Raw genomic sequence first — 27,752 nt, 5'->3', positions numbered from 1 at the left:
TTTTTAATAGGTTTTCTATACACAGTAGTACAGTTCTCTACGAACATGCATTAAGATCAAGAGCTTATTAATGAATAGAAAAAAATGTGACATTCGCCAATTTTTATTTTCAGTGAAGAAAAACAAAACAGTATAAGCTTCCAAATGATGCCTGAAAAGTAGGTTCATGACAGTAGTAGGGGTGTTTCCCCAGGAAAATTGAATAAATACATGTTTTAGGCACACGATATATGTTAATTCTCATCATTCACAATATGAACAGGATCATATTTGCGAGTTTGAAGACTGAAAAAAAAATCTCAGAGGGAAGTCAAGCCAAAAAAAATGTCTTTACAACATGTTCAGTAAATTAAATTGTGATTGGTCATCACCTGCTCCTTAAGCAACTATGGTGTTGTTTTAAGCTGACAGATACTGGCAAAATGGCAGTTCCCTGAGAAGGGTAAAAAACAGGTGAATTTTACTGTATGTTCTACAAACACACAATTAAACAGAATATCATGCTTATCCTAGTGGGCCGGCGTAGAACATATTATTGTAAAGAAAATTTGGTTGTTGACTTATTTAAAAAAAAAAAACACACTCCTATGAAACAAAGGTTTCTCCTTTTTCCCTCTCACGGTGATCATTCAGAATGAGGTTACAGTAGTTAATAACACACAAGCAGTTGTATAATACAAAACAAACTATTTTAACATAGTGTTCTAATACATCTCAAACTGAATATTATAAAATATGTATCAACTTCAATTGGTTGGAATTTGATTAAACATGTTTTTTGGGTGACTCAACAATTCCCATTTCAAATTATGCACATTTTTGAGAGACCTTTAGTGCTACATTATCAGTGATTATTAAGTCGACTATTCAAATGTGACTGTTCTAAATGAAATAGCTATTTTACTCTCGAATCCCTTATCTCTTGCTTATGTAAGATTATTTTCATTTACTCTCCATCTTGACATATTAAGCAGGTCACAAAATTATTTTCAATTTTTTTAAGCACGTGATATACTCCGGTAAGATTTGTCAACAAGGCACTTTGAGCATTATGACTTCCTCTGAGAGGCAGCACTTCTCAGTACTGGGCACCAAGAAACCAAGCAAACATTGGCAGCAACAACAATCAAATACTGTATTATTAACCATCAAGAATAAAAATGACCTTTAAAGTGCAAATGCCACACTAAATATAACAAGAAAGCATTGAAGGGACTCACAATTGCTCAGCCAGCTGGTGATGATCACTATAAGAATACATAGAACTGCATCTATTATTGGAAACTATTTTGGCACTCTCCGTGCCCACCTTACAATTGGTTTCAGATCAATGTCAGGGGCATCATATTGTAAAACTCTGCAAGCCTTGTAACAGTGTGTTTGAGACAAGTCCATCTCGGAGTACTTCACGAATCTCTTATCGGGTGACAAGGTCCAAGGCTTGTGTGGCACTAACAACGCGGTGAGGAGTGTTGTTGTCCATCACTTGTGTGTTACTTGGGTGACAAACTGGGCTGCAGGTAGAGTTACGGGTGTTCTTGAATCTATGCAGGTATTCGGCATGGACAGGCCTGTGGCTCTGCAGCACCCGGATGGCTTCATCAACATTAAACCACTTGCGTTTTCTTCCTGTAAACATTATGAGAGAAAGGTACAACGTTAGCATGTTGCACTACACTGATCCTCCAGTAGAGGTAGACAAATCACACTTGGCGTGCTTTGATTTGGGGTGTTTTCACAATTACCACATTGAAGTACAGTATACTTAGAGAACTCAGTCCATGTCTCAACACGCCATCTATAATTGAAAGTCTTTCAATTCTTAATTTCAAGTTAATAAAAATAAAATGGACATACCTGTACTGGCCCACAAAACAATACACTACATTAGTGGCTCATTAAACACAGAGAAGAATGAGAAGATGTGATGTATATTGTGTGAGAATTAAAAGCCACAATATGAACAGCATACCTATGTTGACAGAGTCCTCCCAGTCCTCCAAAAGCTCAGTGACAGTGAGGATATAAACATGTGTCCTGTGCTTTTTGTCTTGATTGTCCTGTAAGGGTATAAAATAAAAATATTGCTTAAAATTTCTGCTGTAAAATTGTATTGTTTGTAAAGCTAACATTTACAATCTGTGATTACTGTTCTGTTTCTTAATAGACATGAGAGCAACAAAACAACAAAAGACTGAACGCAACAAAATAAGAGTAACAGTATGAAACCAGAGCAACCAGATTAGCTCTGGTATATTAACAAGAATATTTTATTTCAAGAGCTGATTCAACAACAAAAATCCCATGACAGTTTTACAGGCTTACCTCAAAAATCCCCAGAAGTCTGCCAAGCTTTGCCTTAACCCCAGCCTGTACACACAAGAAGCAAAACACATTGCAAAAACAATTCAGTAATAAAGGCATTTGAATTTGACAGACAAATTGGATGTTGACTGAGCTAACTGTTTTCCTCACTGCTTGACCTCAATGGGGTTCCTCGCCAAGCATAGCGCACAATGGAAAATGTATGGTCAGTCATCATTTCAGTAACGCTAAAGAACAGGAGATGTACAAGTGTACAAGAAATGCACGTCTTTAGACAATTTTATTATATCTCACTGGCCATTTTCCAGCTGTTCAAGGTGCTACAATCTTAATGGACTACTTGATCTTATTTATTCATAACCAAGTGGTGATGTTTAAGAGTTAGCTTTTAGAAAAATGTTTCCTGTAGTTGTCTGGTAGTGCATATGATGCATTGCTGGGGTTTAATAAATTGTGTAGCAACATGAACCTCTGATGTGTGGCATTTTAAATCTGGCCTCGAGAACTGCCAGCTTCATTTGTTAGATTTACTATTGTGCCCGAGTTCCCAAGACACACTAAATGTTTCCTGTGTGGATAACATGACAAGAAAAAAGTAAAGTGGAAAATAAACACCATCTTTCATAGTGGTGTCCTATTTTTTGTTTTCTTTTTTTGTCAAAACTAAAAATAAAACCACTTTGCGAGACAACAATATAATGAAATATTAATTATATTGATCATTTAAGTGTATCGAAGTTGTCAAGTTGAACAGTACAGGTATAACAATGTACTCATTTAAGGTGTAGACTCGCCAAGTTATAGGTTTACAGCTGATCTATATTCAGACACGTCTGGTCATAAGCACAGGATGGAGTAACCTGAGAGCCTTCCCAAATGTCACTGCCATACTTCAAAGTTGTCAACATGTTACAATCCAAAGCACAAACTCACAACACAAACCAATCAATCAGTATGTAGACAAACGAGGGACCTCTTTATGAAACCACAAAGCAATTTTATGGCTGGGCATCAATGCTAAACATTTCTAAAATTCACCTGGCTTGACCTTGTGGCTAATGAATTACAGTAACTATTCCAGAGCCATTTTAAGCACATGGTGTATACCGATTTGTCTTCGTGTGTGAAGTATCTATGCATGCATGTTTACAATATGATAATGATGTGATATGATCAATGTATGTTCAATTTTTTACAGTTTGCTACTTTAGTGTATGACCACACCATATACTAGCATCAGTATGTATTGCTAAGAATCGCAAGAGCAAAATGACAAAATGCTCAGAATGACATCGCCGAGATTAGCTTCAATTATGGTGCATGCATTTCATGGTATTTCATACAGTGGTGTGCCATCAAGGCCCTTTCTGCCGGCCCAAACACTCTCGGAAGCACAGACCTACATTTACAACTTATATGAAATGGTAACAATTTATTTACAACTGTCTTTTGTCATTACAAAGCTCCTGTCTTGGCTGCGGACTTCCACTAATTTGTATTTTTTTTCTCTCCTATTAGTTTTCGTCGTTTTTATCTGTGTGTGCGCTGTGCTTCAGTGGCAATCGGTTCACGGTGTACCCTTGCTCTCACCCTAAGTGTGAGAAGAGTGAAAAGAGTTTGCACCGGTGACCCTGAACAAGGTAAGTGGTACCCAAAAAGCTTGGTTGGATGTTGTTAAGCATCAATAACATCATCTTCATCTTTACAGTCATCCACATTACGTTTGAGAATATAAATGAACGTCCATCATACCTCCTCATAAACTTCTCTGACAGCAGCCTCACATGGTTCCTCCTCAGGTTCCACTCCTCCCCCTGGCACAATCCATTGATCTGGATGTCGACTGCTGCTTACCAGTAGCACCTACAGTACATGTGAGAGAAGACGTATCACATCTTTTCTGCTCCATACAATAGTCTGCCATTAGTGCAAAACGACAAGCTCATTATTTAGCTCATTTCCAAATCGTAATTTTTTTAAAATTAAATGAAAATAGCCGCTAATCAAATTATTTTAATTTATTCTCCTGCTTTATGTAGATGTCAAACATAAACCATGTCACAAACTCATAAAACAGAGGAGAAAAATGTTCTGGACTTTTAAGGGCTGGTTTAAAGTCCAGTTTCAGTCAGACAGGCCAAATAATAAAAAGCTCTCCAATAGCATTGAAAAATACCGACTGACAGCAATTTTACAGACAAATAAACACGGTATTCAAACACCTGCTCCAAATGCAGACAGTTGAATGTCCACACGTGTGCACACACGCAGTATACACTCGGTCAATAGGCTTTTCTAAAACCTCTGGATCAGCAGTTGCCTTTTAGTGTAAAAACAAGAGCGCTTAGCATAGAAGGTTAATGACCCCAGCAGATAGCTTGTCAACAGTGTCAGCACACAGTCCTAGTTAACTTGTTGTGTGATTAAGTCACACACACTACAGGTCTCAAAACCCGCACAAGTCAAATACAGATACTTCAGGGTGAGTCATGCTGAGGATGGAAAAGCCTAAAATCTAATTATGTTTTTGTCTAACATTTGACAGTAGTGTAAAAGAAAAAAAAAAAAAAAAAAAACTTCTTTAGTACTATTAGGATAACAAACATTACCAGTGCTCTGTACCTTGTGGAAAACCTTCAAAAAGAGCAAAACTTTTAAAAATGTAATATTTTTAAGGGGTGGGGGGAAATATTTGCCTAAGTGAGTAACTGGACTTAAAAACATGTCAACTAAAAATATCCACCTCAAAGAGCTGTAATACACATGTAGCATTATGTATGTGTGAACTTTGTGGTAGTTAGCGTCTGTTTACTTTAAATGGTAATCACTAGCCCGCTAAAGGTAATCACAAATCGCTGACCAGCTACCACAGGCACGTTTTGTTGAGATGTAAAAATTCATATGTAAAGATGATGAATGAGTAGTTCTAGCCATTCACGTCAACCCGCGTCATACATTATACCTCACCTTGGATTTGATGTGCGATTACAAGATTATTTCGTTGAACAATCGATAGGATGAATTGATTTTAAAAAGATTTAACAGCCCTACTTTTAATTTCGGGTCAGCTGTGTCAAGCGGTTCACCCTTCTTCGATTGGTATGCAGTATTTATACAAAATCTCCTCTAACAGTTTCCTTCTGGCAGTTTTATCATTATTATTATACTAATAGCCGTTTATAAACCCAAGCAAGAATGGAAGGAGAAGGTTGGCGGCGGATATGTATGTCTTAGCTGAAGCTGAGGTCATATGGTAGCTTGCCAAGCACACTGAGTATGTGAAATCTACACCTAATCTTGGGGCTCCCTTTAATCCAGTGCTTCTCATTTTTTGCAAAGCACCCCCCACGCCCTCCCTGGCATCGATTTGTGGCCCCCCAGACGGACTCACCCCACTATTTAGGAGGTACTGCTTTAATCTCACGAAGCCTCAGAATACTTATATGGAACAGGTATGTTTTAAAGATTACTTTTGAAGAAAGATATTGTTGGAGATGAGCAGAGTTCCAAACGCAAAGAGTTCCACAGTGTTGAACTATAATAACCAAAACATTAAATAGTCATTCCCTGGGAAACACCACATGAAACAAAACTGACTATTTGATTTGTGGTCAACAAGACAAACTGAAAATTATCTTTTGGTACAATAGGAGGAAAAGCAGTTTCTCTTGTTATACTGTGGGTCAGATTGACCTGATTTAACCTTACTGACGGTAATTTGACTACTTTGAAGAATCTAGATTTTTTTTTCCTGATGAATTTAGTTGAGCTTATAATATCCATTTTCGGATTTAAAAAAATATTAATTTAAAAGTAGAGAAGTTTTATTATGCGTTGATTTAACATAGAGGGTCACATTAACACATGAACATTTTCTGTAAGTATCAGGAGTTTTCACTATGTAAAATAGAAAACATCAGTTTGAATTTTTCAAAGTGTATATTTTTTTTCCAATCAGACCAAATGCTACAGGTAATTTTATAATTTATGTACATTACAATAATTTGTTTTTATAAAATACAAATAAATATTATTTAGCTGTCAGCAATTATTCCACTGCCTTTTCAGGTCCATTGACATATTTTAAGCCTTAAAGGATCTGTATCGTGGTATTTTAGACATTCCACAGTTAAATATCTGCATACAAATTATGAAATTTTAATTTTGGGAAATTGGAAATTTCATTTCTTATGAAATATGAGGGTTTTTTTTTTTGTTTTGTTTCGTTTTTGGCGAATGACATTTCTAACCAGTGCACTGAAACGGAAATGACATCCAAAGCCAACCATCCACAAAACAAAAAAAACAAAACTAACATAACCTTAGGGTGCATAGATTTACATGTGTAACTTTGCTATTACAACGTCAAGAAACTCAAAATTAGATGCAAACAGTGCTTCAAATCAAGAAACTAAGACATTATTAGAAGAAAAATGTACCATCTAAGCATTCTTTACACAGCATAAATGTGTTGTATAAATGTATCCAATGCACATGGTCCATTTCTATACAACAAAGTTAACGTGTAGTTACAACTGTGGCATCTCCATTGGGTGCAATTGTGATCATTAGACCAGCTTTCAATAGTAATTTTATGGCAAATTTAAATGTCGGTGCAAAATCTCTTCTCCCAACTTTCAGAATTAAACCAATGAAAGGATCTCCTCGGATAGTAAGGGGGTGTATTTACTCTGCACGGGCGCTACAGGGTGGTGTAGAGGCGACGCAAGGGTGTTCATTCCCACTCTGATGTTAGGGTTAGGGTTGAAACATGAGAATGAAAGTGCCTTATCTGTTTGGGCAGAGCCGGTTTTAAGAGCACAGACAAAAAAGGAATTCTTAAAATTGGGTCAAGGAAGATAAATAACACTTTGAGGATGTTTAAAGCGGGAATTTAATGTTGTAACATAGTTAAAATTTCTCCGACTCCCTTTAATAATTAAACTACCGGTAATTATTTAGGAGCTACGTTTTGCATTTAATTTTTTTGTCTCTTATTCATTAAAACAGGTATGCTAATCTGAAGCAGTTTAAGGGTGATAATTATGGAGAAAAAAAATCTCAGTTTTGTCCATTGTCCTAAATTGTTACCGAAATCTGGCAACGGTTTTCAGTCTGGCACACAGATAGGACTCCATGACAGAAATTGTGACATGCGCAATGGAAGCAAACATGCGAACAGAATGTTGTGTGACGTGCAAGATGACTGCTTCTTCCTGGCACTGCAGTCAACAATAAACCAAGTAGTTAATTTGATCAGGTGACAGTTTAGGACATGGTGAAGAGTACTAGGCAAAGAGGAGAAATACTTGGAGCAGATTGGCAGCAGAAGGAAAGCAAATCTGCAAGGGACAGCAAGAGTCTACACCTTGTTTCTAAAAATTGCCGCTCATAGGTCACTTGGTGTTTAGCACACTGTGTAACATTCAACACCTCCCCACCCACCCACCACCAACACCACAAACTCTCAAGCGCAGCTCAGATGGGACATGCATATGTATCCATCTGCAGATATAGGACACAAAAACTAAACTTTTGACAAAATCCTACTATTATTAAGAAAACATTATTAAAGCTCTTAACATTCAAAAGGATTTATTTTGTATTAATTTAAATGAATGAAGTTCACAGTTGGTTTTAGATGGACATTAAAGTTTATCATCACTTGAAAGTGGTTTTATCAATGCAGATATTTTTGGAGGGTGGCTCGGTGGAACAGTGGTGACCACGTCCGCCTCACAGTTCAGGGACCTGAATTCAAATCCCCCTCGCTCCAGCCATCCTGTGTGGAGTTTGCATATTCTCCTCAAGCCCGCGTGGTTTGTCTCCTGGCACTCTGGCTTCCTCCATGCTCCAAAAACTTTAATGGCAGGTGTATTGGACATACTAAATTGTGATTGGGTGTGTGAATGGTTGTTCGTGTTGCTCTGTGTGCCCCGCAATTGGCTGGCAACCTACCTACAGCTGAGATAGGCATCAGCAACCCTTGTGAGGATAAGCGGCTATCGAAAACGGATGGACTTTTTTGGAATGGTTGACAACAAATTCAGCGTGGTAACAATCAGGGATGATATTAAGTCTTTTAACTTATTTTCAAACCAGTAAAAATGCATCTTAGACATCCATAGTCATCAGAGGCATCGAGTGAGTAAAAAAATGACACAAGACAATGGTAATTGCGTTTAAAAATTATCTCAGCAAAAGAAAAAACGGATTTTACCAGTTTTTCACTTGTAATGTTATAAAAAGTATCAAATGACAAGGTGTTTAGAATTCAGCTTTACTGTTGCAAGTTTTAAAGAAAAATAAATAGGTTTTCATTTATTCTTTTGTCAATCTAATTACCCAATGATATGTTTATTGGGATTTTATTCCGGCAAATATTAAAATCGTAAGAAAATCTGCATTTGTATATACAACAACAATAGCTAAAAAGGTAACACATAATAATTGTCGTGCCCTTTACTTAAACCATTCCAGTTGAGAACAAAATAAAGTGGACCACCATGCTCACAGCTACTACGAAAATAACATTTATTGGCCCATTCATTAGTTACATTTGCTTTAAACAGGTGGGATGCTATGCAAAACCTTGACATTCGAAGAAAACGGCCTTCGCACCCATAATGTTTGGTTACGATCCAAAGAATTACCTAATAAATTGCTAAAATGACTGGAACTGCTATCAACACTATAGTACATCCAGTGTCTACTGTACTGCACTGCACTGTACTGTACTGTACTGTACTGTAGTTTACAAACTCTGGATTAAGTCGTAAAGACGACGACATTCTCTTGATCGCAACACCAGCAGAAGCCCATTCAATTGGACTATAATGTATGATTTCTAAATTTACGTTGAAGTACTCGACTTCGATGAGTTGTTGACAACAAACAGGTAGGTACACATACTTTACTCCTTACCTCGTCTTGGGACTCGTTTTTGAAACACAAACACGCCGCCCGACGTTTGAATCCTTCGCCGTCATACGTCCTAGTCTTGTAGGGCTTGAACTTCATCATGTAAAATGTTGTCCTTAAAGTTGAAAACGCAGCACAATAAATGTCATCGGTGGTAGTACGTGGAGATTCAGCCGTTGACCAGGCCAGGGAATAACGTTGTCACATATTTAGAAAAAGGAAACTTGCTTCTTTCATCTCTTCTCCCCCGCGTCAAGGCTCCGTCGTGTGGTTCTTGGAACATTGGATGGAGGTTTGATTGCGATTTGAAACAAACCTCAAACTTAAGTCAGCCGGCTTCTACATGGCTCATAACGAGCATAGATATAAATACATAGATGATTCCTCGAAGGGTTGGGGGTAGCAGCTCTTACGTCAACAGGTCGGCCATGTTGGCTGTGGCAGAACATACCCTCTGAATTGAAGTACTGCACAACATTTTTATAAAATGTCTTTCTGAAAGGTGCAGAAAGTCTGTTTTTAATAATTAACATTATTTTGAAACCAGATAAGAATCAAAACTAACTTGTAATTGGATTATCTATGTTTAGGGTGGATTATCTATGTTTAGCTCATTTTTATATGTTTAGGATGCAGCTGCAAACCAATGTATGTGAGTCATTTCAGAATCGGAGGACATTTTACGTCCCACACATCAAATTATAAATAATACACATAAAAAATCCTAAAACTTGCAGTTTCCGAATAAATGTACTTGTCCTGAGACCAAATCTTAAAAAAAAAAAAAAAACACTTAAGTGAAAAGAAATCTAAAAAAGGTTAAAATACACTAAATAAGTTCGGAGTACCGCTTAAAATGCCATTCTCATCCCATGGCCAGTAATGACCAAATGTATTTTTAAATAAAGAAGATAAACTGAAAATCAGCGTTCACTTTTTTGTTTCATTCCCATCCCTTACAAATGTGGGAACATTTGTTTTAATATGACCTTTCAAAAAATTATTATTTATTGAAAGTGAGTCCCACAACATAGATTCAAACTTGATAACATAAACCTTTTAGCATGGTAGAAGAAGAAAGCAGTGAATCACTTCATATGCTGGGCTTGACATCAATTTTCCAAAAGAATGGTAAGTGCAAAAGTATGTCATTGCTTCTATTTTTTTTTTAATCAAATAAGTTAGCCTTACTTAATGGAAAATGGACTTATACAGCACTTTTCTAACTTAGGTACATTAAGCGTGTTACATTGACAACTCATTTACCTTGTAGTCTTACCTCATTTGTCTTGCCCAAGGAGACTAACAAGGTTAGGATGGTCAAGGAGTTGAACCCAAAACCTCTCAGTTGAGAAATGACGACTATCACAGAGTCAAGCCGCCTCACTTGAACATCTCACCGTACCTCATGCAACCCTTTCTTGCATATAAGTTTTTTTTTTTTTTTTTTTTTTTTGACACAAGTTTGTCCTCTTGGTCAGCAGCAATAGCTAGCTAGCTAGTTTCTAGGCTCAGCTAACATTAGTGCAGATTTGCAACCCTGTTACCCGCTGGCCCATTACTGTGATTAGAGTAGAATTATTGTCTTGAACTATAAAATGCACCATTGCTCTGTAAAATGAACTAATCAAGCCTGTGATATCTGATTACCTATTGATGAATATGCAACAGAAATCAGGGTTAGTTTTCAAATTTGAAGCAAAATGTCTTACAATTCTGGAATTATCTAAGTATTTTCATTCCAATTATCATTACAACCAGAGGTCGGCGATTTGTTAGTAGAGTGAATGTTTTGCCAATAAAACCCACAGAACATAGTCACCGCCTGTATTACCTGTTACTTTTGGTAATGGTTTGACACCTCAATCAGTTAATTCTTATACATTTCAGTGAAATGTTTAAACTGGTATATAAATGGCATAATGTAAGTGTTGGCATAGTCAAAATAGGCTGCAAGCATACATACAGTGCCTTGCTAAAGTATTTGCCCTCATTGAACCGCCTAACCTTTTGCTACATTTCAGGCTTCAAACATATATTTTTTTTTTTTTTCACAAGAATCAACAAGTGGGACACAATCGTGAAGCGGAACAAATGGCCATTTAAGCTGTTTTAACAAATAAAAAACTGAAAAGTGGGGCATGCACTTTTATTTGGCCCCTTTACTTTCAGTGCACCAAACTTACTCCAAAAGTTCAGTGAGGATTTTTGAATGATCCGATGTTATCCTAAATGACTGATGGTGATGAATAAAATCCACCTGTGTGTAATGAAGTCTGCATATAAATACACCTGATCTGTGATAGTCTCAGGGTTCCGTTTACAGCAGAGAGCATCATGAAGTCCAAGAAACAGTCCAGGCAGAACCGACATATTGTGTTGTGGAAAAGTTTCAAGACAGATTGGGACACAAAAAGAGTTCTCAAATGTAGTCATCCCAAGAGCACTGTGCAAGTAATCATATTGAAATAGAGTAAATATCAGACCACTGCAAATCAACCAAAACCTCTTCCTCTTTCATATCGAACAAGAAGACTGATCAGAAATGCAGCCAATAGGACCATGATCACTCTGTGTGAACTGCAGAGGTGGGAGGGGTCTGTCGATAGGGGAAAAAGTCAGTCGTGCGCTGCACCAATCTGGCCTTTGTGGAAAAGTAGCAAGAAGCAAGTCATTTCTCAAAGATATCCATAAAAAAAGGCTATTTTAAAGATTGCCTCACACACCATCCCCACTATCAAACATGGTGGTGGCAGCATCATGGTTTGGGCCTGCGTTTCTTCAGTGGGACAAAGAAGATGGTTAAAATTGACGAGAAGGTGGATAGAGCTAAATGCAGGACCATTCTGGAGAGAAATTGGAAAATAATCCACTCAACGATTAGCCAGGAAATACAAGACAGCAGTTTTTACCCCCCGGCCCCAGAAAAAAATAGCTAGTAAATCAAGTGCAGTAAAGCCAATTTTTACTTGTAGTGTATGTGACAGATGAAACAGCTTTTTCTAAAGACTCATGTCAAAAAAATGTTCCCCGGTGGACGTGATTGCTAGATCGTTTTATTTTGATTTGCAATCCGCAGCTCTTTAGCGATGCTTTAGTTAGCTCTCTGGAGCTTTTTCAAAACGTATGAAAATGAAAAAAAGATGGGGGGACTACATTTTGTGATCGAATATGGCTTACAAACATGCTACACACATTCTTAACATTTTCTAATACTGTAAAAACAAGAAAACATTTCCACATTTCTGATATTGAAGATGTGTCATCTTGGTGTGAATGGCAAGCGAATAAGATCATACAATGCTAATGCGTGTTTGTTTTGTGTTGTGCTGTAAAGCGTTTCAAATGCCGCTTTTTATGCCTAGTAGTGATCGAGACAGCGTCTGGAACGGCGCTTTAGGTGCCTAGTTGCAAATACTGCATGTGTAGTCATGGCTCACTGGTATTGTGGTCATCTCCCATCTTGTGGGTTTGATCCCTTGGCCATTGTGACCAATGTCCAAGTGTTCTTGAGCAAGACACTGAGCCTCCAGTTGCTTCTGATGCTGTGTCAGTAGATAAATGAGTAGTCAGTGTAAAGTGATTTGAATACCTAAAGGTAGAAAAGCGCTATGAGTGAAAGTCCATTTTTTTCCATGTCAAAAAATTCAGATGTGTAATATATTGGCAAAGACGGCAAATCGTAAATGCTATTTATTCAGTTAAAAGATACGCACACAAAAAGAAACCCAAGCAAGTTTATTAACTAACTGAATTTATTTACAGAACTGAAATGTATGCAGATGATCATTTTTCATAACATTCTCAGAACAGGAAAAAAAAAAGTTCTTCTCCAGATGATCAAAAATAAAACATTTACAGTTAACTTGGCTTTGTGGCCACAAAAGCTGTCAGGTGTCAAATCGTACAGCTGACCTAAATTGGAGGAGAATAGTCACGCCACACCTCAGCATCACATATACCATCCCAATTCTGACTTCTTATTAAATAAGGTGAAAGCACAAATGGAACCCCCTGCTTGGTGGTCTAAATCTTATTGGGAGGAAGGTCAGATACAACTGAGTCTAGTCGTGTCAGAATGACAATGCACAAGAGAGAAAAGAAAAAAAAGCCTGTGGGGTTTAATATGACTGTACTAAGAGGGGGAAAAATACAATACACGAGGACTAGATATTGCAAAATTAAACAAACAAAAGGTCTAACTAAGTCAAGGTCCATAATGTCCATCCTAACAGCACTGGCACGCACATACACTATTCTGGCTGGAAGTGGTTAAAAAGTGATTGTGACGTATGAGATTGGTGAAAATAAAAGGCTCAGTTTTGGCTTTCAGTCCTATTATCTGTGAGTTAAATAAGAAGAGCTGTTTTGTGATTGACCAAACCAACACTGCATCTCCTAGTGGGCGTCTCACTACACTACCGGCGGTAACTATTAGTAGTTGTTAGTTGCTTTTAATTGACAAAGGAACACAAAGTTAAAAATAAACTTAAAAATATACCATACTGGCCACAACTAGCCCCTCGTTCGTTCCTCACCTTATTACCGTGGAACTCTCAATAACACCCCCTCCCCCCAGCAAAGATGTGGGACGCAAGTTTCTCTCTCTTGAAAAGCTTTAAAAAGCAGCAGTTGACAGACTAGTGACATACAAAGAAAGCCAAGGTGAGCAGACCTAAACCTCTGAGCTAACAGTAGTGAGTTAATTAGGACAAAGACAAGTCATTTTACTAGAATGCATTTACTAATTGCCAGCAAATTTTCCCTTTTCAATATATTCATGTTGATTTATACCATGTGAGTGTGCCTGTGTGTGTTTTTGTTTTTGTTTGACCGTGTCCTTCAAATGCAAATAAAGGAGGTATTGGCATAACATGAGGACCTGTGTTCACACTTGACTTCTGTGTGTCTTCACTTGACAGGCTGCCCGTCACTTCACTTGTTTCCGGCATAAAGTCTGGTCCATGACTTGGCTGATGAGGGGTGAGAAAAAAATAAATAAATAGGTGCCCCAACACGAAGTCAAATTCAGTTTGTGTTACATATGTTTTCGCTTGGAGACGCCTGCACGTACAGTATTTGTGCAAGGTTTTGAAGACTACTTGTCCTGTGCAAGCATTTCCTATCATTTTTTTAAGGAATCAAAGCTGTACCTGATTCCTATACATTAAATGGAGAAGAGTACTGCAACACGCTTGATCGCAATTGCACAAAAGCGCTATTTTTAGAACTGCAGGCTGCGCATGTGAGGTGAACATGTTGATTTCAGACAAAGCAGGGATTTAACAACAGGGATATGGAGTGGAAAAATGTCACCAAAGACACCTACATGTACTCTGTAGTTTGTTGGGGGAAATAGCCCTAAAGCTGAAAATCCAGATTAGCAATTGCTACATCTGTGCAGGTCTGTCTATCATCTGTTTTCTCAGCAGAAAACATGTTAAGACATGACACAGTATGTTTGAAGTCATTAAGTGTAAGTTTTTTTTAAAGACATTATTTTTTACGTGTAGGAAATGCAGGGATGGTAATGCAATAAAAGTTGTTTGTCAATCATCAAAAAGTAGAGGTAGTGCGAGGACAAGTTACCGTTTGTATTTTTACACTGCTAAGCCATAACGAGACGACGGCTAATTCAAAGAGAATACATTCCAGAGGCTTAAACTATCAGCCCCAATGTAAGTTTTAAGTCTCCAAATGAAAATTGTGATTTTGTGTTTAGTTCTCATGAAAATTAGCAACATGAGATTTGCTGGCCGGACGAGACCGAAGTGAAGGCTATCGCAAAATAAAATCTTCTTTATTGGCGCACACTTTGAAGCTTCTACATGCTAGAGAACCTTAAAGTTGTTCCCAAGTATTTGATTAAACCACGGTAATTTTTTGTGCCTGAATGTCATCCTCTCCCTAAATTGTGTATAGTGGGGGGTCGCCTTCTAAACTCTTGTCCAAAAGTGTGGACTTCATGCATATTAACAAGCCAATATAACATCAATTGTGTCAACCCCATTTAAATACAAGAGAATTATGTATTCCTCCTCACGATTAGTCCCAGTCAATTCTGAAACAATATTTTACAGTATATTTTGTATGTTTTTTTTATTTTGCTGACAAATTTGATCGTCAAGCACTAACTTATTTTAGTTCTTCCTGGTTAGGACTCCTTGATCTTTCGATCATCAGGGAAATCCTCCTCTTTCCTCAATGTTGTACATAATAACATTGTTGCTAAACATGATTACAATTGGTATTCTTGCTCGTCAGGTTGTCTTCCTTTAAGTCGCTAGAGGGGTTGTAAAACGTCAATAAAAATAACGACATTTGCAATCCATTGGCATTCCGTTGCTTTTCCTCGTACCTATCACACATACGTTCATTGCATTTAAGAACACAGCTTGTTTATGGTTTAATTTCGATTCTTTAAGACTGCAAGGGCTGGTTAGACACCGAATACAGGCAGGACATGGCTGTTGTGAGCCCAAGTGTGCTTTAACCCGAATTAGAAGAACACTAAGCAAGATTTGGAAAGAACGTACAGTAAATAACCATTTGAACCCAGCCGGTCTTACCTGTCTCAATAGCTTCAGCTTCATTTGTCTTCCACTTCTCTGCAACATCATTTGCTAAGGGATCATCAGGGTTTGGTGCACTTAGTAATGCTTGGATTGAAAGCAGCACCGTGCGAATCTGCAGAGCTGGTGACCATTTATCTGAAATAACAATGAAATTAACAGAAGACTGATCAGAAGAGGCTAACACAATAAAAATGGACACCCTGGAGGGCAGACAAACAGTTTGGCACAAGTTAGTGTGCACAAGCAGGTGGAGGGTGTACCAGTAGCACAAAGGGGACAGTCATCTAAATCTTGACCCCCACTGAAGTGTAATTCGAAAGGCAGTTTACACGGCAGAATAAAACTGACCAAGCTCTCAATTAATCTGCGGATAAAGTAAAATTAAACAAAGTCTCGACAAGATTTGTTCTAGTTACAAGCCTTGTTCCAAAAGGCAACATCATGTTTGTTAAGGACTTGATTCTCTATCACTTCTCTTAACCATTGAGGTAAAAATTACTTTTGACTTACCTTTCAGAATGTCTAGACATATTCTCCCCAGCTTGTCTACATTGGGATGATAGATTTTAGTCATGAAGCGGACTTTAGGGGCTGCCATCGGATATTCCTCCGGTAAAAAGAGTTCAAGTTTAAATGTACCCCCCTCAAAAGGTGAGTCCTGCGGTCCAGAAATGACCACATGAAAGTAGCGAGCGTTGCTCTCATCTGGTTCTGCTTGGATACCTGGCACAGGCTCTGCAAACAAGCGCTGAGTTTCCTGAAAGATCAAAACAAAACAATTCATGAATATGAAATTGTCACATGCAATGTTGATTTCTAACATCTCAATATCAGCGGGAAGGACTACCTGGTTGAATGTTACGAGGGTTCACTGAATGGGGTGTCTTTTTCTCTTAACGTTAATGCAATACTAAATTAGTCGTCTTATTTTTAAAATCGACTTACCGGATTTGGTTGACTTTTTTCCACATCAGTAAAGCTCTAGCTTTGTTATAGAGATTAGGTTTCTTTTCTGGGTTTTTGAAAAGTACCATAAGGCCCTCTACTTAGGCAGCGACACCAACTACTATGTACCTTCTGCGCATGCGCATGATTAGTACTCCTGCATGCCATTGGTGGTGATTGTCACTGTTCTTACTACGTGTTGTACATTTCACGCAATGCATTGTGGTGGTGATAATCACTGTTCTTACTACGTGGTGTACATTTCACGCAATGCATTGTGGGATGCCTGACTTCATGTCCATAGCTTTATTTACACGCAAATGAACAAAGGGATTTTCCATATGCTCTTCTGTCCAGGTAACCAATACGCCAAACATTAAAGTTGGAAAGCTTAAAAAAATAAAAATAAATAAAAGTCATTCTGCTCTTGAGGAAGGTGTGGGGGCACCATTGAAACATTTCAACGTTCACCTTGCTTGGTTTTTCCGCAGTTGTCACTTCTGGTTCTCCTCACATCTTTGCTAGCATGTTCTGACGACTCCGACCTGATTCAACATGCTGAATTGGCCCGAAACCCCTTTCTGATGGCCTACGGCGAACTCTGACGTTCCTATGGTGTCCCCACACCAAACTGCCTGCACACGACGAGTTCCAACTGCTGATGACAGCTTGTTGTGTAAAGGGGCTAAGAGAAATTACCAAACTCAACCCTCAGTGCCGCGTGCATGCTAGGTCAGTAGGTGGTGTTACTACCTCTATGCGCACCAATACGTATGCTTCTCTAAACCTTTGAATAGCCTTTATTTGCCTACAATGTGTGAAAACATTGTTGCAAAAACTCTCATGACTGCTTGCTAGATGGCCAAATACTTCATCTTAGTGTGCAACATCCCAACTATATTCTGCTATGACACTACTCTTTGTTTATTTTATTTACGTTGATGGGTTTTCATAAAATATCAGGTGCAAAAGAAATCTAATTTGAAAAACACTGGTGAGCAACAAAGAAGTAAAGAAGTGGATGTCATTGTCAAAAAATGACAACAGTAAAAAGACAAAGGAGCGTCTGCCTGTGTGTCTCAGTGTGTAGTGGCGACACCAAGCTTCCATGCCACAGGAGGCCATGATTTCCACACCTATCAGCCACTGAAGCAATGTTACTCTCAGTTACTCTCTGCTAGCAACTACGGCAAAGCGACAACACAAAACATTTGAAGCTTTCTGAAACATTTTGTTGTGCAAACCAATCATTACAGAGCCAGAACAAATCTTGCAAACTATCAAACGAATATACTAACATGCTACAAAACTACTGTGTACACAAAGGCGGTTTTTAGACCCCACCCTGTTTTTTCCATATTTATATGACACAATTAGGACACTTCATGTAATGTACATCATAAACGACATTGACAAAACCTGATAACTAGGAATGCATACAGAGGAATCCTAAACAGCAACCAACCAAACGTGTTTTTTTTTTTAAATGCTTCTCCTGAATGTAGCTTTGAGTGAAATTCCTGAAATGTTTTAGATAACCCACAGACAAAACCGTGCAGTGAAAACACAGACAAGAGGGGCTCCCAGTACTAGTCACACGCTCCAAAGGATCAAGGGCTCCAATGTCCTACCTTTTCCCACCAATATCCCTCTGTAGTCAACTTCGTCATTCACCTGTACACCTTACATCTTTTCATTCCTATTATGGTAGGCTTTCTTTCTACATGGCTACAATGTGCTCTATACACAGATCAAAAATGAGGGATTTTTTTTTTTTCAATTTTTTTATTTTCTGTGGGTTGAATTACTTTGGCACCTCCAAAATCAAATACCTTCCAGATCGACATCCAAACAAAATCCTATTGTTCCAGAGTGCAATACAGTCTTAAATGTTTGATTAACTATCCCGGCAAACATAGGTAAGAATAAGTAGTACACATTTCACTAGAAGTAAAAACATACAAAAAAAAGCCCTGTAGAACCACCATCAGCTACATTATGATAGCCCAGTCAGAAACCAGATTTGGCCCTGTTATATTCATGATATACAATGCAGAAATAGTGGCACCCCTGATTAAGATGTGCTCTTGAAATTCTGTCAAAATCCCTTACTTAGTGAGGTGCACTGATGGATGTGTGGATACGCTGATGTCACGTTTTATGACAGTGAGTTGCCAAAAACTGGCATATTGTTGAAAGCGTTCATCAATCTATTTTAGCTATGGTAAATTTTTCCAATTTCAAATAATTTGTTCCAAGATTATTATTTCCCAAGAATTGGGCTGTGTAATCTGGCAAAAAATAAACATCTATTTCTTTTTGACCACGACAGTATTTCTGTTCATTTTTATGACAAATTTGCTGGGATGTTCCTTTAAAATCAAACATGTGACATTGGCTAAATAAAGTCAGGGAAATATTTGAATGTGTATCATATCACACATTGCAAGTTCTGCTAATATTGAACAAATTCAGAGGGTACTTTATGACAGTCTTGACATAAACATTCTTGAGGTTAAAAACAGCAACACAATTTTTCTTTTTTTTTCTCTGACATAAGAATGCTGCTTTTTGGCAATAGAAAAGATGCTTCATTGGTGACAATACTTTCATTTGCCTGTTTTTGTCTACAAATGCTTTTCATTTATATGCAGGTGTCTCATGCCTTTGGGATTTAAAAAGTTGTTGTGCGTACTGATCGTTTTACATTTACAGCATTGAAACATATTTCAAAGGCAGTGACCCTAATGAGGATAAGTAGCAACAGAAAATGGAGGGATGAACTGTTAACTGTAATGATGACATTTAGAGGTTACAAACGAGATGAAATGAACTTCAACTAGCTTGTGTTAAGGCACAAAAGTCGAGTACATACAACACAAGAGGCCATGACCAGCAATGTTCTTCATTAAACATTGTTCTTGATCTTGACAGAATAGGGACTGGCCCTGTATCTTTATGATATCATAAGTATCAGTGATTATTAGTGTCTTTACACTGTATTATTTAAAACTTTGAGAATTTTTCTATGTTGTTAATGTTTTATGGATGATAGCTAGTACACAAAAAATGTGCACAGTGCTGTAAAAAGAATAATGATTTGAGATGGATACCGTTAGAATATTCAAAATACTTCTACTTGAAAATGCACTTCTATGAGGTGAGATGCACATTTTCTAACGTTCTTTCAAACTTGCTTGTTTCCTCTAACCACGATCATAAGAGTTTCCACAATTAGCACAAATACCAAATCCATACATGAAAATAAAATACAAACTATAAGGTTAAGCCGTATGATGGAAGCTTTTTTTCATCATAATATGATAGCACATCATCACACTGCCATAAGTGCTTCTCATGCATGAGGGCGCTGCAGTGAGACGAGATGCCTTGTCTCAAGTCAGAAAATGCTACGAACAAGAACAGAGAGGTAGAATATATATATATATATATATATATATATATATATATATATATATATATATATATATATATATAGCTAAAATACGAGAATTAATTCAAGGATTTTTTTTTAACAAGGCCGTCAACAGAACTATTAAGGTTGGAGCTTAACGATACTCTTTTAATAGGTCAACCCAGGGCCACTGTCGTCAGGATGGTTCAATTTTCAATACCAAAATATTTATTTTGAAATCAGGAATATAATATTAGTTTGCATTTTCAATTGTAATTGATACAAGTGAACAAGCAAACTGTGCTACATTCCTTATTTTGGTAAAATAAGTAAAGAATTGACTCCTAATCATGGTTGTGAACACTGAGCACATTGATATGTGAGTAACTTGATATTCCACTTGATATGTCAATGCGGTGTAGCGCAGTACTTAAATTGAAATGTGAAAGGCAACTTTGACTCAATGCAGTAAAACTGTGCAAAAAGGTAAAACAAAGAACTTTCACATTCTTAATGAATGGACTGGGTATTTTATTTTGGGGAGGGATGTCATTGCCTAACTTACTTTACTTTATAGCCAAATGATCCTGACCTGAAAATCATTGTTGTATAAGGTGTTTCTAGTTCATTTGAGTTCTTTAAAAGACAAATTGGAATGGTGGGGCTCAGCCTTATCTTTTAGGTTTGATTCTTATGGACTTCCTGGAAGACATTTACTAAAATGTGCAAGCGCATGAGTAAGGTTTTTTTTTTTTTAATTCACCGAGTTATCACCAATTACACGCAATAAAACAGAACAAACACCATTGGTTGCAGAATTCCTTTCCCTCAACCTTTAAAGAAAAGTTAGTGTTCAGAGTTATCAATTGTTAAATCCTTTTTTTAAACCCAGTATGCCGTCCCATTCTAATGCTTGGTAGAAAGAGGCCTTGCAGAATACAAAAACGAACAGATCCTTAATAAAGTTTTATTCTGAAAATTGACATTATTACACTATGGGGAGAATATTTCACCCATTGTCTTACTGCAAGGATTACATTCATTTAAACACGTAAAACTGCACCATTATTGCCGAACGATCAAATGCATTACACGGACAATCTCATCATACAGCAATCGTTTATGTTACAATCAAAACCATCGTGTTTTAGCAGAAAAAAAAATGCACCGAGGTAGCGAGGTTTCAATTCCTAAATACACAACGAGGGCAGACATAGTTAGCACGGTTAGCTTTCGTTAGCCTACTTAGCCGGGCAGACCGCCAGTCACTGCAGCTTTCGATAAACGGCTAGAAACGAGAACATATTATTTACTGTATTTACAACCATTGGCTCGGGCAAGCACGATTAGCACGAACGTTTATGATTAAACCAAAACTTTTGACTGATATGCGAACGACAAGAAAACGGAAGTCACTTCGGGCAACTAACGGTGTCGTGGTGGATGCTACCGTTAGCAGAGAAAGCCCATATTCGGCATTTCGGGCGTGTGGGCCAAAATAAATGATTAAAAGACTCGGCAAAAAGTTCCACCGGCTCATTTTTAACGCGAAGCGGTTACCTTTATAATCCTGCGAGGCAGTCCTGTCATCTTGTCTCAAATGCGAGCTTTAGCTCAGTAAGTGCCTCCTCTCGTTGACAGCACACGCACACACCTACGACTTCCGGGTTCTCTGCGTCATGACCACAGATGGAAGCACTTCCAGCAAACCATCTGTTGTCCACGCCAACAACCAGTCCTTTTTCATGTCCACAAGCAATACTCGGAGAAAAAACTGCGATGGACGTTGAAATTGCCTTATTTATTTTGATACCGTATTTGCGTCGCAAAGGTAGTTTTCTGATATTAAATGTATAAAATGGAAGTAAAAGTTTAATTGGTTGTATTTTCACATCTTGTTTTGTTGAAGTCACATGCAGATGAAGGTGAAGATATTGTGTCCACTCTAAGCAAAAGGGGAATGTTAGTCAGAAAAGCAGCACGGAAAGTGCACAAACTGGAGTGAAACAAGAGGACGCATTGCCAGATAGTATGAAAATGCACATAGCTGAGTTAACAAGTTAAGAATTTTAAATGAGTAACATTTTGACATGTTGTTTAAAAAAAGTCCATTGCTCTATATTAAAAAAAAAAATAAATATATATATATATATATATATATATATATATATATATATATATATATATATATATATATATATATATATATATATATATATATATATATATATATATATATATATATATATATATATATATATACTCCATGTTCTATGCAACTACTTCTAGTCCAAACATGACATTCTTATTAATATTGCATCCATAGAATATCCATTAAGCAGCAAAATCCACCCGGTATATTCCATTTCAGGGGTAGCCTTTTTGCCACTTGCTGTTGAGGAAAAACGGTATCACAGCTGCTCAGAGCTCAGCTTATAACCAATCGTTGCTCAGGTCGCTGTTCAAACTGTGATGACATTTTCACATAACACCAAAAAGTAAAATGGCCACCCCTGAAATAAATAAATAAAACATAGATTTTGATGCTTAATTCATACTCCATAAATGCAATTTAAATAATCAGAATGTTGTTTTTAGACTTGCAGACGCAAAGAACAAATCTTAAGACGAACTGTTAGGCTTAACTTTCCATTTAATGTCAATAAATGGTCTAAAGGCAGTGAATCAATCAATCAATCAAATTTTATTTGTAAAGCCCTGAATCACCGAAATATCAAAGGGCTTCACAGGTGAAAAGAAGTCAATCAATCAATCAATCTAATTTTATTTGTCAAATTTTATTTATATAGCCCTAAATCACCGAAGTCTCAAAGGGCGAGAAGTCATGTCGAGACTTCTTTTGAAAAAAGAAGTCATACGGACACATATTCCCGGTGTAAGGTACACAAAGCATCCCCTGTCAAACCTCCCAGAAGGAGAAGGAAAAACTCAAAAACCCCAACTTGGGGAAAATCAGAAACCTTCAGAAGGGAACACAGGTGTGAGGAGCCCCCTTCCAGGTCCACAGGTTGAAGTGGATGCTGCATGGACCAAATACAGACAAATACAGATACACAATATAGATTACAGAAAATGCAATGATGTCTTGACAGCAGGAAAAGCCATTGGGCTTCCCAAAGTCCAGCCAAGTGGCCCGCAGATGGTCGATCTCTTAACCCAAGATGGTCGATCAGCGCAGGGCCAAATGGTGGCGGTCAAGTCATTCTGCACCATCTAGCTAGCCCCCTCTCCGAGCCGGGAGAAGGGGGCAGGAAAACGAGGAAGAAAGCTGCAGACAGGCCCATTAACTAAATGCTTGCGAGTATAAATGTGTTTTTAGTCGAGATTTAAAGATTTGAATACCCATTATGTCAGTTAAAGCAGAAAAGAGCAGCAAGGAAAACTATTGTTATTGACTCTGCAAGGGTGTCTAGTTCAACTGATGTAACTTCTGCAATGCTTAAGCAATATAAGAAAAACATTTTTTAAATGGTCAACTGTCATTACATTCATCCAAGGTCTCATCAGCCCAGGTCCAGAAAGGAAAAGTTTGGGAAAAGGATTTATATATTGCAACAAGACTAGATAATACAGTGCCCCAAAAATTGCACTGTTTTTAAAAGGGTTCCTTGATTCCTAAACAAAAAAAAAACGCCTTAGTACAAAAGCATATTTATCTCTGGGCTTGAGCCTTCACAGCTGCTTGTTTAGACAAAATAAAGTGCAAATTAGACCTGCAGGGCGACGTAAGATAGTCCTTCGATTTGACCTTTTTTATGTTATGCAGGCTAAAGATTGGAGGATGGTTGCGGAGCTCCTCCTCTTGACAAACGCATGCAAGCAAAAGGATCGGCAGTTTGCCCTTCAGGCCTGTTATGAGAACCTATTGAGCATCTGCAGTTGACCATCGATCACGTCTTTGAAACTTGTCCAAATAGGAAGATGTTGGGGATTCGTATACTGCATTGCTCAACAGGTGAGTTTTATGCCTTTATTAAATATTTTGATTTTCGCAGCAATAACCTGACACAGGAAGTGGATTGTATTCACGAGGATCTGTGGAAATCTATTACTTTAAAAAATATTCAAACGTCGGCATATTTTTGTCCCATAGGTTGAGTATGACCCATTTTAACTATTGTTTCATTATTAGACAAAAGGTGAACGCCCATCTCAGTCCATTATTGACTTGCTGATCTAGATAATATTTCCTGGTTGAGCTGTTTCTATTTGATTGTTTTTTTTTTCCTTTTTTCTTTTCTTCCTTATCTTTTAAACAAAAAGCGTATTTGACTCCAAGGTAAGTTTTTTTTAAATTGTATTTCTTTTTTCAAGCCGGCTGAGTGATGATAAAACACTATTACTGTATTACACTTTTTCACCCTCTGCTGTTTTAAGCAATGCATTTGTGATTTTACTTTTGTAAAAAATGCATACAATAGGAACCAAGTTAGGAAAATGAGATGAAACATCCAAGGCTATAATTTTCATTTCTGTTAGACTGTGTCGTGGGGCCGCAAGGTTTCCTCTTTTGCTCTGTAGTAATTATTATTTTCGAAGATACTCTTGGATCCTTTGTTAAATTTTTCACAATTCTGTTTTTGTGGGCATTAGACTTGAAACTAAATTGAGAGAGATCATTTCTTGATAAGGAAAAAAAAGTCAATTCAGAAATACATTATGTTCAATTCAATAAATCAAGGAAAATCTTTTTTTTTTTTTTTTAATGGATTTGTTGTACTTAACTGTCATTCCTTTCCACCCCACCTCACCGAACGCTCCTAAAAATGTCCATTGTTCACCTCACACAGGAGCAGATGAAGCAGAACTTAATTGAGTCCTGTGTGTTCACAGAGAGCACAGAGAGTATCAGCCACATTATGGAGGGACTACTGCTCACACCAATCCAAAACGTTCGCAGTGTTGCTTCCTATAAATGACATTAGGTCGCAATGTTGTCGGCCTATACCCAATTTTGTGGCATGTCAAAATTCAACCACATTGGGACAATTCTTAATTTGTATTTTGTGTCTTCCTCTTTTCATTTCATTTTCAGCTGAATGCGGATCACAATTTTATTTTCTGGCTTTACTGACCATAATCACCTGTGGCCCAGTTTCCTCCCTGCATGCTCCTTCAGTGACAACCGGTCCTCGTTCAGCCTTCTCCGCTACGCGCAGCAGCAGTATAGTGGGAGGCAAGCAGAGTGTTGTGACTTTTAACAAGCTCCTGGTCAACATCGGGAGGGATTTCAATCCAGACACTGGTTATTTTCGTTGCCGCCTCCCCGGAGTATATTACTTCTCCTTTTCAATGGGGAAATTTCCCCAAAAAATGCTCTCTGCTATCCTGGTGAAGAACGGGCGAGAGGTGCAGGCCATGGCGTATGATGACTACCGCAAGAAGGGCAGGAAAGTTCAAAGCCAAAGCATCATGATCACATTAGAGGAAATGGACACTGTGTGGCTACTGTTGCAACAGAACTCTCAGTATGCTTTGTATAGCAATGTCGGCCCTTATGTCAGCTTCTCTGGTTACCTGGTCTATCCTGACACCACTTCAAGCAGCTACATCAGCAACCACCTGACTCCTTACCCCAACTGTCCCCCTCAGACTAAATCTCGGGTCAGACAGCAGCTATCCGAGCAGCCCAGATCAGCCTTCTCTGTGGCACGGACGTCAGCGTTTATAGGTCAGAGTCGCAAGCAGCACCACAAGTCTCCTCTGACCTTCGATGTAGAATATGTCAATATTGGGGGCCATTTTAACAAATCCTCTGGCAGGTTCACCTGCCGCTTCCCCGGGGCTTACTTTTTTGCATTCACGGTGGGGAAACACCCTCGCAAGGCTGTTTCTGTGAAGCTGATGACTGGGGACGGTGTAGTGCAGGCCATGGTGTTTGACGACGACATGTCCAAGAGACGAGAGATGCAGAGTCAGAGCTTGATGCTGTCCCTTCGCCAGGGCGATACTGTGTGGCTGTACAGTCAACACGATAATCGCTATGCTGTGTACAGCAACCAGGGGCGCTACACCACCTTCTCAGGCTTCTTGGTGTATCCTGAAACCAACTCTATCACACCAACACACAAATAAGGGCAGACCTCAACGATAAATGCAACCTTTGCATTTAGTTTGTTTTTCTTATAAAAAAAAATATGCAAATAATCAAACAAAAGCGCTCAACTATTTTTTTTTAATTTGCTTTTATATGAACCACCCCGAGGTCACGCCATTGGGGGAGTAATGAGCAGGTATTTCCACGGGGTGACGCTGTGACACAGTCAGATCTCTCGATATGGTCCTGTGAAGTGTCGTTAATTGGAGCGAATGAGAAACAATATATTATCTATGTTTTCATTAGCTTTAAAACGTTGAAGGGTGTAGGGGCATAACGCCAAACGTGTACATTTTGTATAGTAATCTTGCTTTCGTGATTTGGGGAACATGTGATAATGATTCACTGAGTTGTCGCCAGGTTTTGAATGTATTGAATGCAAGATTAAACATTTTCGAAATCAACAAGTTATTTCCAAATTTGTCATTTCTTGAAAAAACATTCTGGCTGAGATTGACTCAGCATGTCAACAGTAAAAAAAATAACTGCTATGTAGTTTCCTAGACAATGGGGTTAGGTTAATACATTACATACAGTGAGAATCTTTGTTCGGTTTGTTTTCCACCACTAAAGAAAAACAAACAACACATCAAATTATATCTTTGAATTAAAAAATAATATATAGAATACGAAAGTCGGAATCCCAGAATTATGCACATTTAATAGTGATTATCAAGTGACAATCTTACTCTGATTGGTTCTTAGCTAGGAAGTTAGATGGTAAAAATGGGCATTATATAGTAAATTATAGTAAGTAAATACATTAGTAAGTAAATTATATAGTAAACTAAACTCAGCAAGCCCTTTTTTCCTTGTGTTGTATGTGACAGGTGAGAACTATCATGTGCATTTCTATTCATATTACTGTTTCTTTTCGTTTCATGTCACTGATTTAAAAAAATACTGTATATATACACTTCAGTGAGATAAGTATGCCTAAATCACAATTTTGTGCGCATGTTTGATTTAATTCATTACTTGGATTTATTTGTAGTCACTGCCGGACTAAACTGCAAGTCCTACAGGAATTACTTGCAGTTTATTGTCAAGGTATATTATATTGTTCTACGTAATTGCGTATTCTCCATAGTGAACTCGATTGCTAAATGCACTGTAGAGCAGGGGTTTGCAAAATGTTTGGAGTCAAGGACCACCTTTTCGAAAGCAAACTTTCCCAAGAGCCCCCATTGGGAATGTTTGTGGAAACAAAACAAAACAAAAAACCATCATCATGTTTAGTGACTAAAAGTCAAGCTCTTTGATGATGACATGGATTATGTGGGTGACTAATTTGACTAATTTCAAAATGATTACATTTTTAAAAATATATTAAACTGGTTGAATTGGTTGCTTTATTGAAGAATCATGAATACTTTCACTATTTAATATAAAATAAAATGAAATTAATAGAAAAAAGGGCTGGTACTAAATGAATAAAGTTCAAATTCAGGTT

At 37.7% G+C, this 27,752-nt stretch overlaps 3 protein-coding genes and 1 long non-coding RNA gene across 5 annotated transcripts; 1 reads left to right on the top strand and 3 right to left on the bottom strand.

Moving 5' to 3' along the window:
- Positions 1-87: 87 nt before the first annotated feature.
- Positions 88-9,575, bottom strand: nudt4a (nudix (nucleoside diphosphate linked moiety X)-type motif 4a). Its single transcript, XM_088417095.1, has 5 exons — positions 9,250-9,575; positions 4,078-4,188; positions 2,326-2,370; positions 1,973-2,060; positions 88-1,629 (listed from the first exon to the last, which is right to left on the bottom strand). Exons 1-5 carry the CDS (start codon positions 9,346-9,348, stop codon positions 1,418-1,420), a joined length of 555 nt encoding a protein of 184 aa, XP_088273221.1. The 5' UTR covers positions 9,349-9,575; the 3' UTR covers positions 88-1,417.
- A 3,408-nt stretch (positions 9,576-12,983) lies between these two features.
- On the bottom strand, positions 12,984-21,876 carry ube2na (ubiquitin-conjugating enzyme E2Na). The gene is made up of 4 exons (XM_088416696.1): positions 21,742-21,876; positions 16,332-16,578; positions 15,816-15,956; positions 12,984-14,219 (listed from the first exon to the last, which is right to left on the bottom strand). Exons 1-4 carry the CDS (start codon positions 21,769-21,771, stop codon positions 14,182-14,184), a joined length of 456 nt encoding a protein of 151 aa, XP_088272822.1. The 5' UTR covers positions 21,772-21,876; the 3' UTR covers positions 12,984-14,181.
- c1qtnf13 (C1q and TNF related 13) lies at positions 19,810-26,706 on the top strand. Of its 2 annotated transcripts, XM_088416694.1 has the most exons (3): positions 19,810-19,926; positions 23,969-24,157; positions 25,238-26,706. In XM_088416694.1, exons 2-3 carry the CDS (start codon positions 24,124-24,126, stop codon positions 26,275-26,277), a joined length of 1,074 nt encoding a protein of 357 aa, XP_088272820.1. In that variant the 5' UTR covers positions 19,810-19,926; positions 23,969-24,123; the 3' UTR covers positions 26,278-26,706. The 2 variants fall into 2 exon arrangements, with proteins under 2 accessions (XP_088272820.1, XP_088272821.1); XM_088416695.1 differs by lacking the exon at positions 19,810-19,926 and having other exon boundaries at positions 23,952-24,157.
- On the bottom strand, positions 22,817-26,203 carry LOC148421972 (uncharacterized). Its single transcript, XR_015865853.1, has 3 exons — positions 25,993-26,203; positions 25,278-25,910; positions 22,817-25,021 (listed from the first exon to the last, which is right to left on the bottom strand). It is a non-coding gene; the product is annotated as an uncharacterized LOC148421972 (long non-coding RNA).
- Positions 26,707-27,752: the final 1,046 nt, after the last annotated feature.

The sequence above is a fragment of the Hippichthys cyanospilos genome, chromosome 6 (genome assembly GCF_059441005.1).
Source record: "Hippichthys cyanospilos isolate Australia breed blue-spotted pipefish chromosome 6, RoL_Hcya_1.0, whole genome shotgun sequence".
NCBI lineage: Eukaryota > Metazoa > Chordata > Actinopteri > Syngnathiformes > Syngnathidae > Hippichthys > Hippichthys cyanospilos.
The sequence above is the reverse complement of the archived record's forward strand: the minus strand, read 5'-3'. Positions and strand labels throughout refer to the sequence as shown.

What these genes read in the sequence shown, in the direction of transcription:
- nudt4a (XM_088417095.1), bottom strand. Translation starts at nt 9,348, where the DNA reads ATGATGAAGTTCAAGCCCTACAAGACTAGGACGTATGACGGCGAAGGA. An exon ending in AAAACGAGTCCCAAGACGAG is followed by an intron (nt 4,189 to 9,249) that starts GTAAGGAGTAAA and finishes CATGTACTGTAG; the next exon opens with GTGCTACTGGTAAGCAGCAG. An exon ending in GACTTCTGGGGATTTTTGAG is followed by an intron (nt 2,061 to 2,325) that starts GTAAGCCTGTAA and finishes ATACCCTTACAG; the next exon opens with GACAATCAAGACAAAAAGCA.
- ube2na (XM_088416696.1), bottom strand. Translation starts at nt 21,771, where the DNA reads ATGACAGGACTGCCTCGCAGGATTATAAAG. An exon ending in TGCCTCGCAGGATTATAAAG is followed by an intron (nt 16,579 to 21,741) that starts GTAACCGCTTCG and finishes TTGATCTTTCAG; the next exon opens with GAAACTCAGCGCTTGTTTGC. An exon ending in AGCTGAAGCTATTGAGACAG is followed by an intron (nt 14,220 to 15,815) that starts GTAAGACCGGCT and finishes ACCCCTCATCAG; the next exon opens with CCAAGTCATGGACCAGACTT.
- c1qtnf13 (XM_088416694.1), top strand. Translation starts at nt 24,124, where the DNA reads ATGTTGGGGATTCGTATACTGCATTGCTCAACAG. An exon ending in TATACTGCATTGCTCAACAG is followed by an intron (nt 24,158 to 25,237) that starts GTGAGTTTTATG and finishes TTTCATTTTCAG; the next exon opens with CTGAATGCGGATCACAATTT.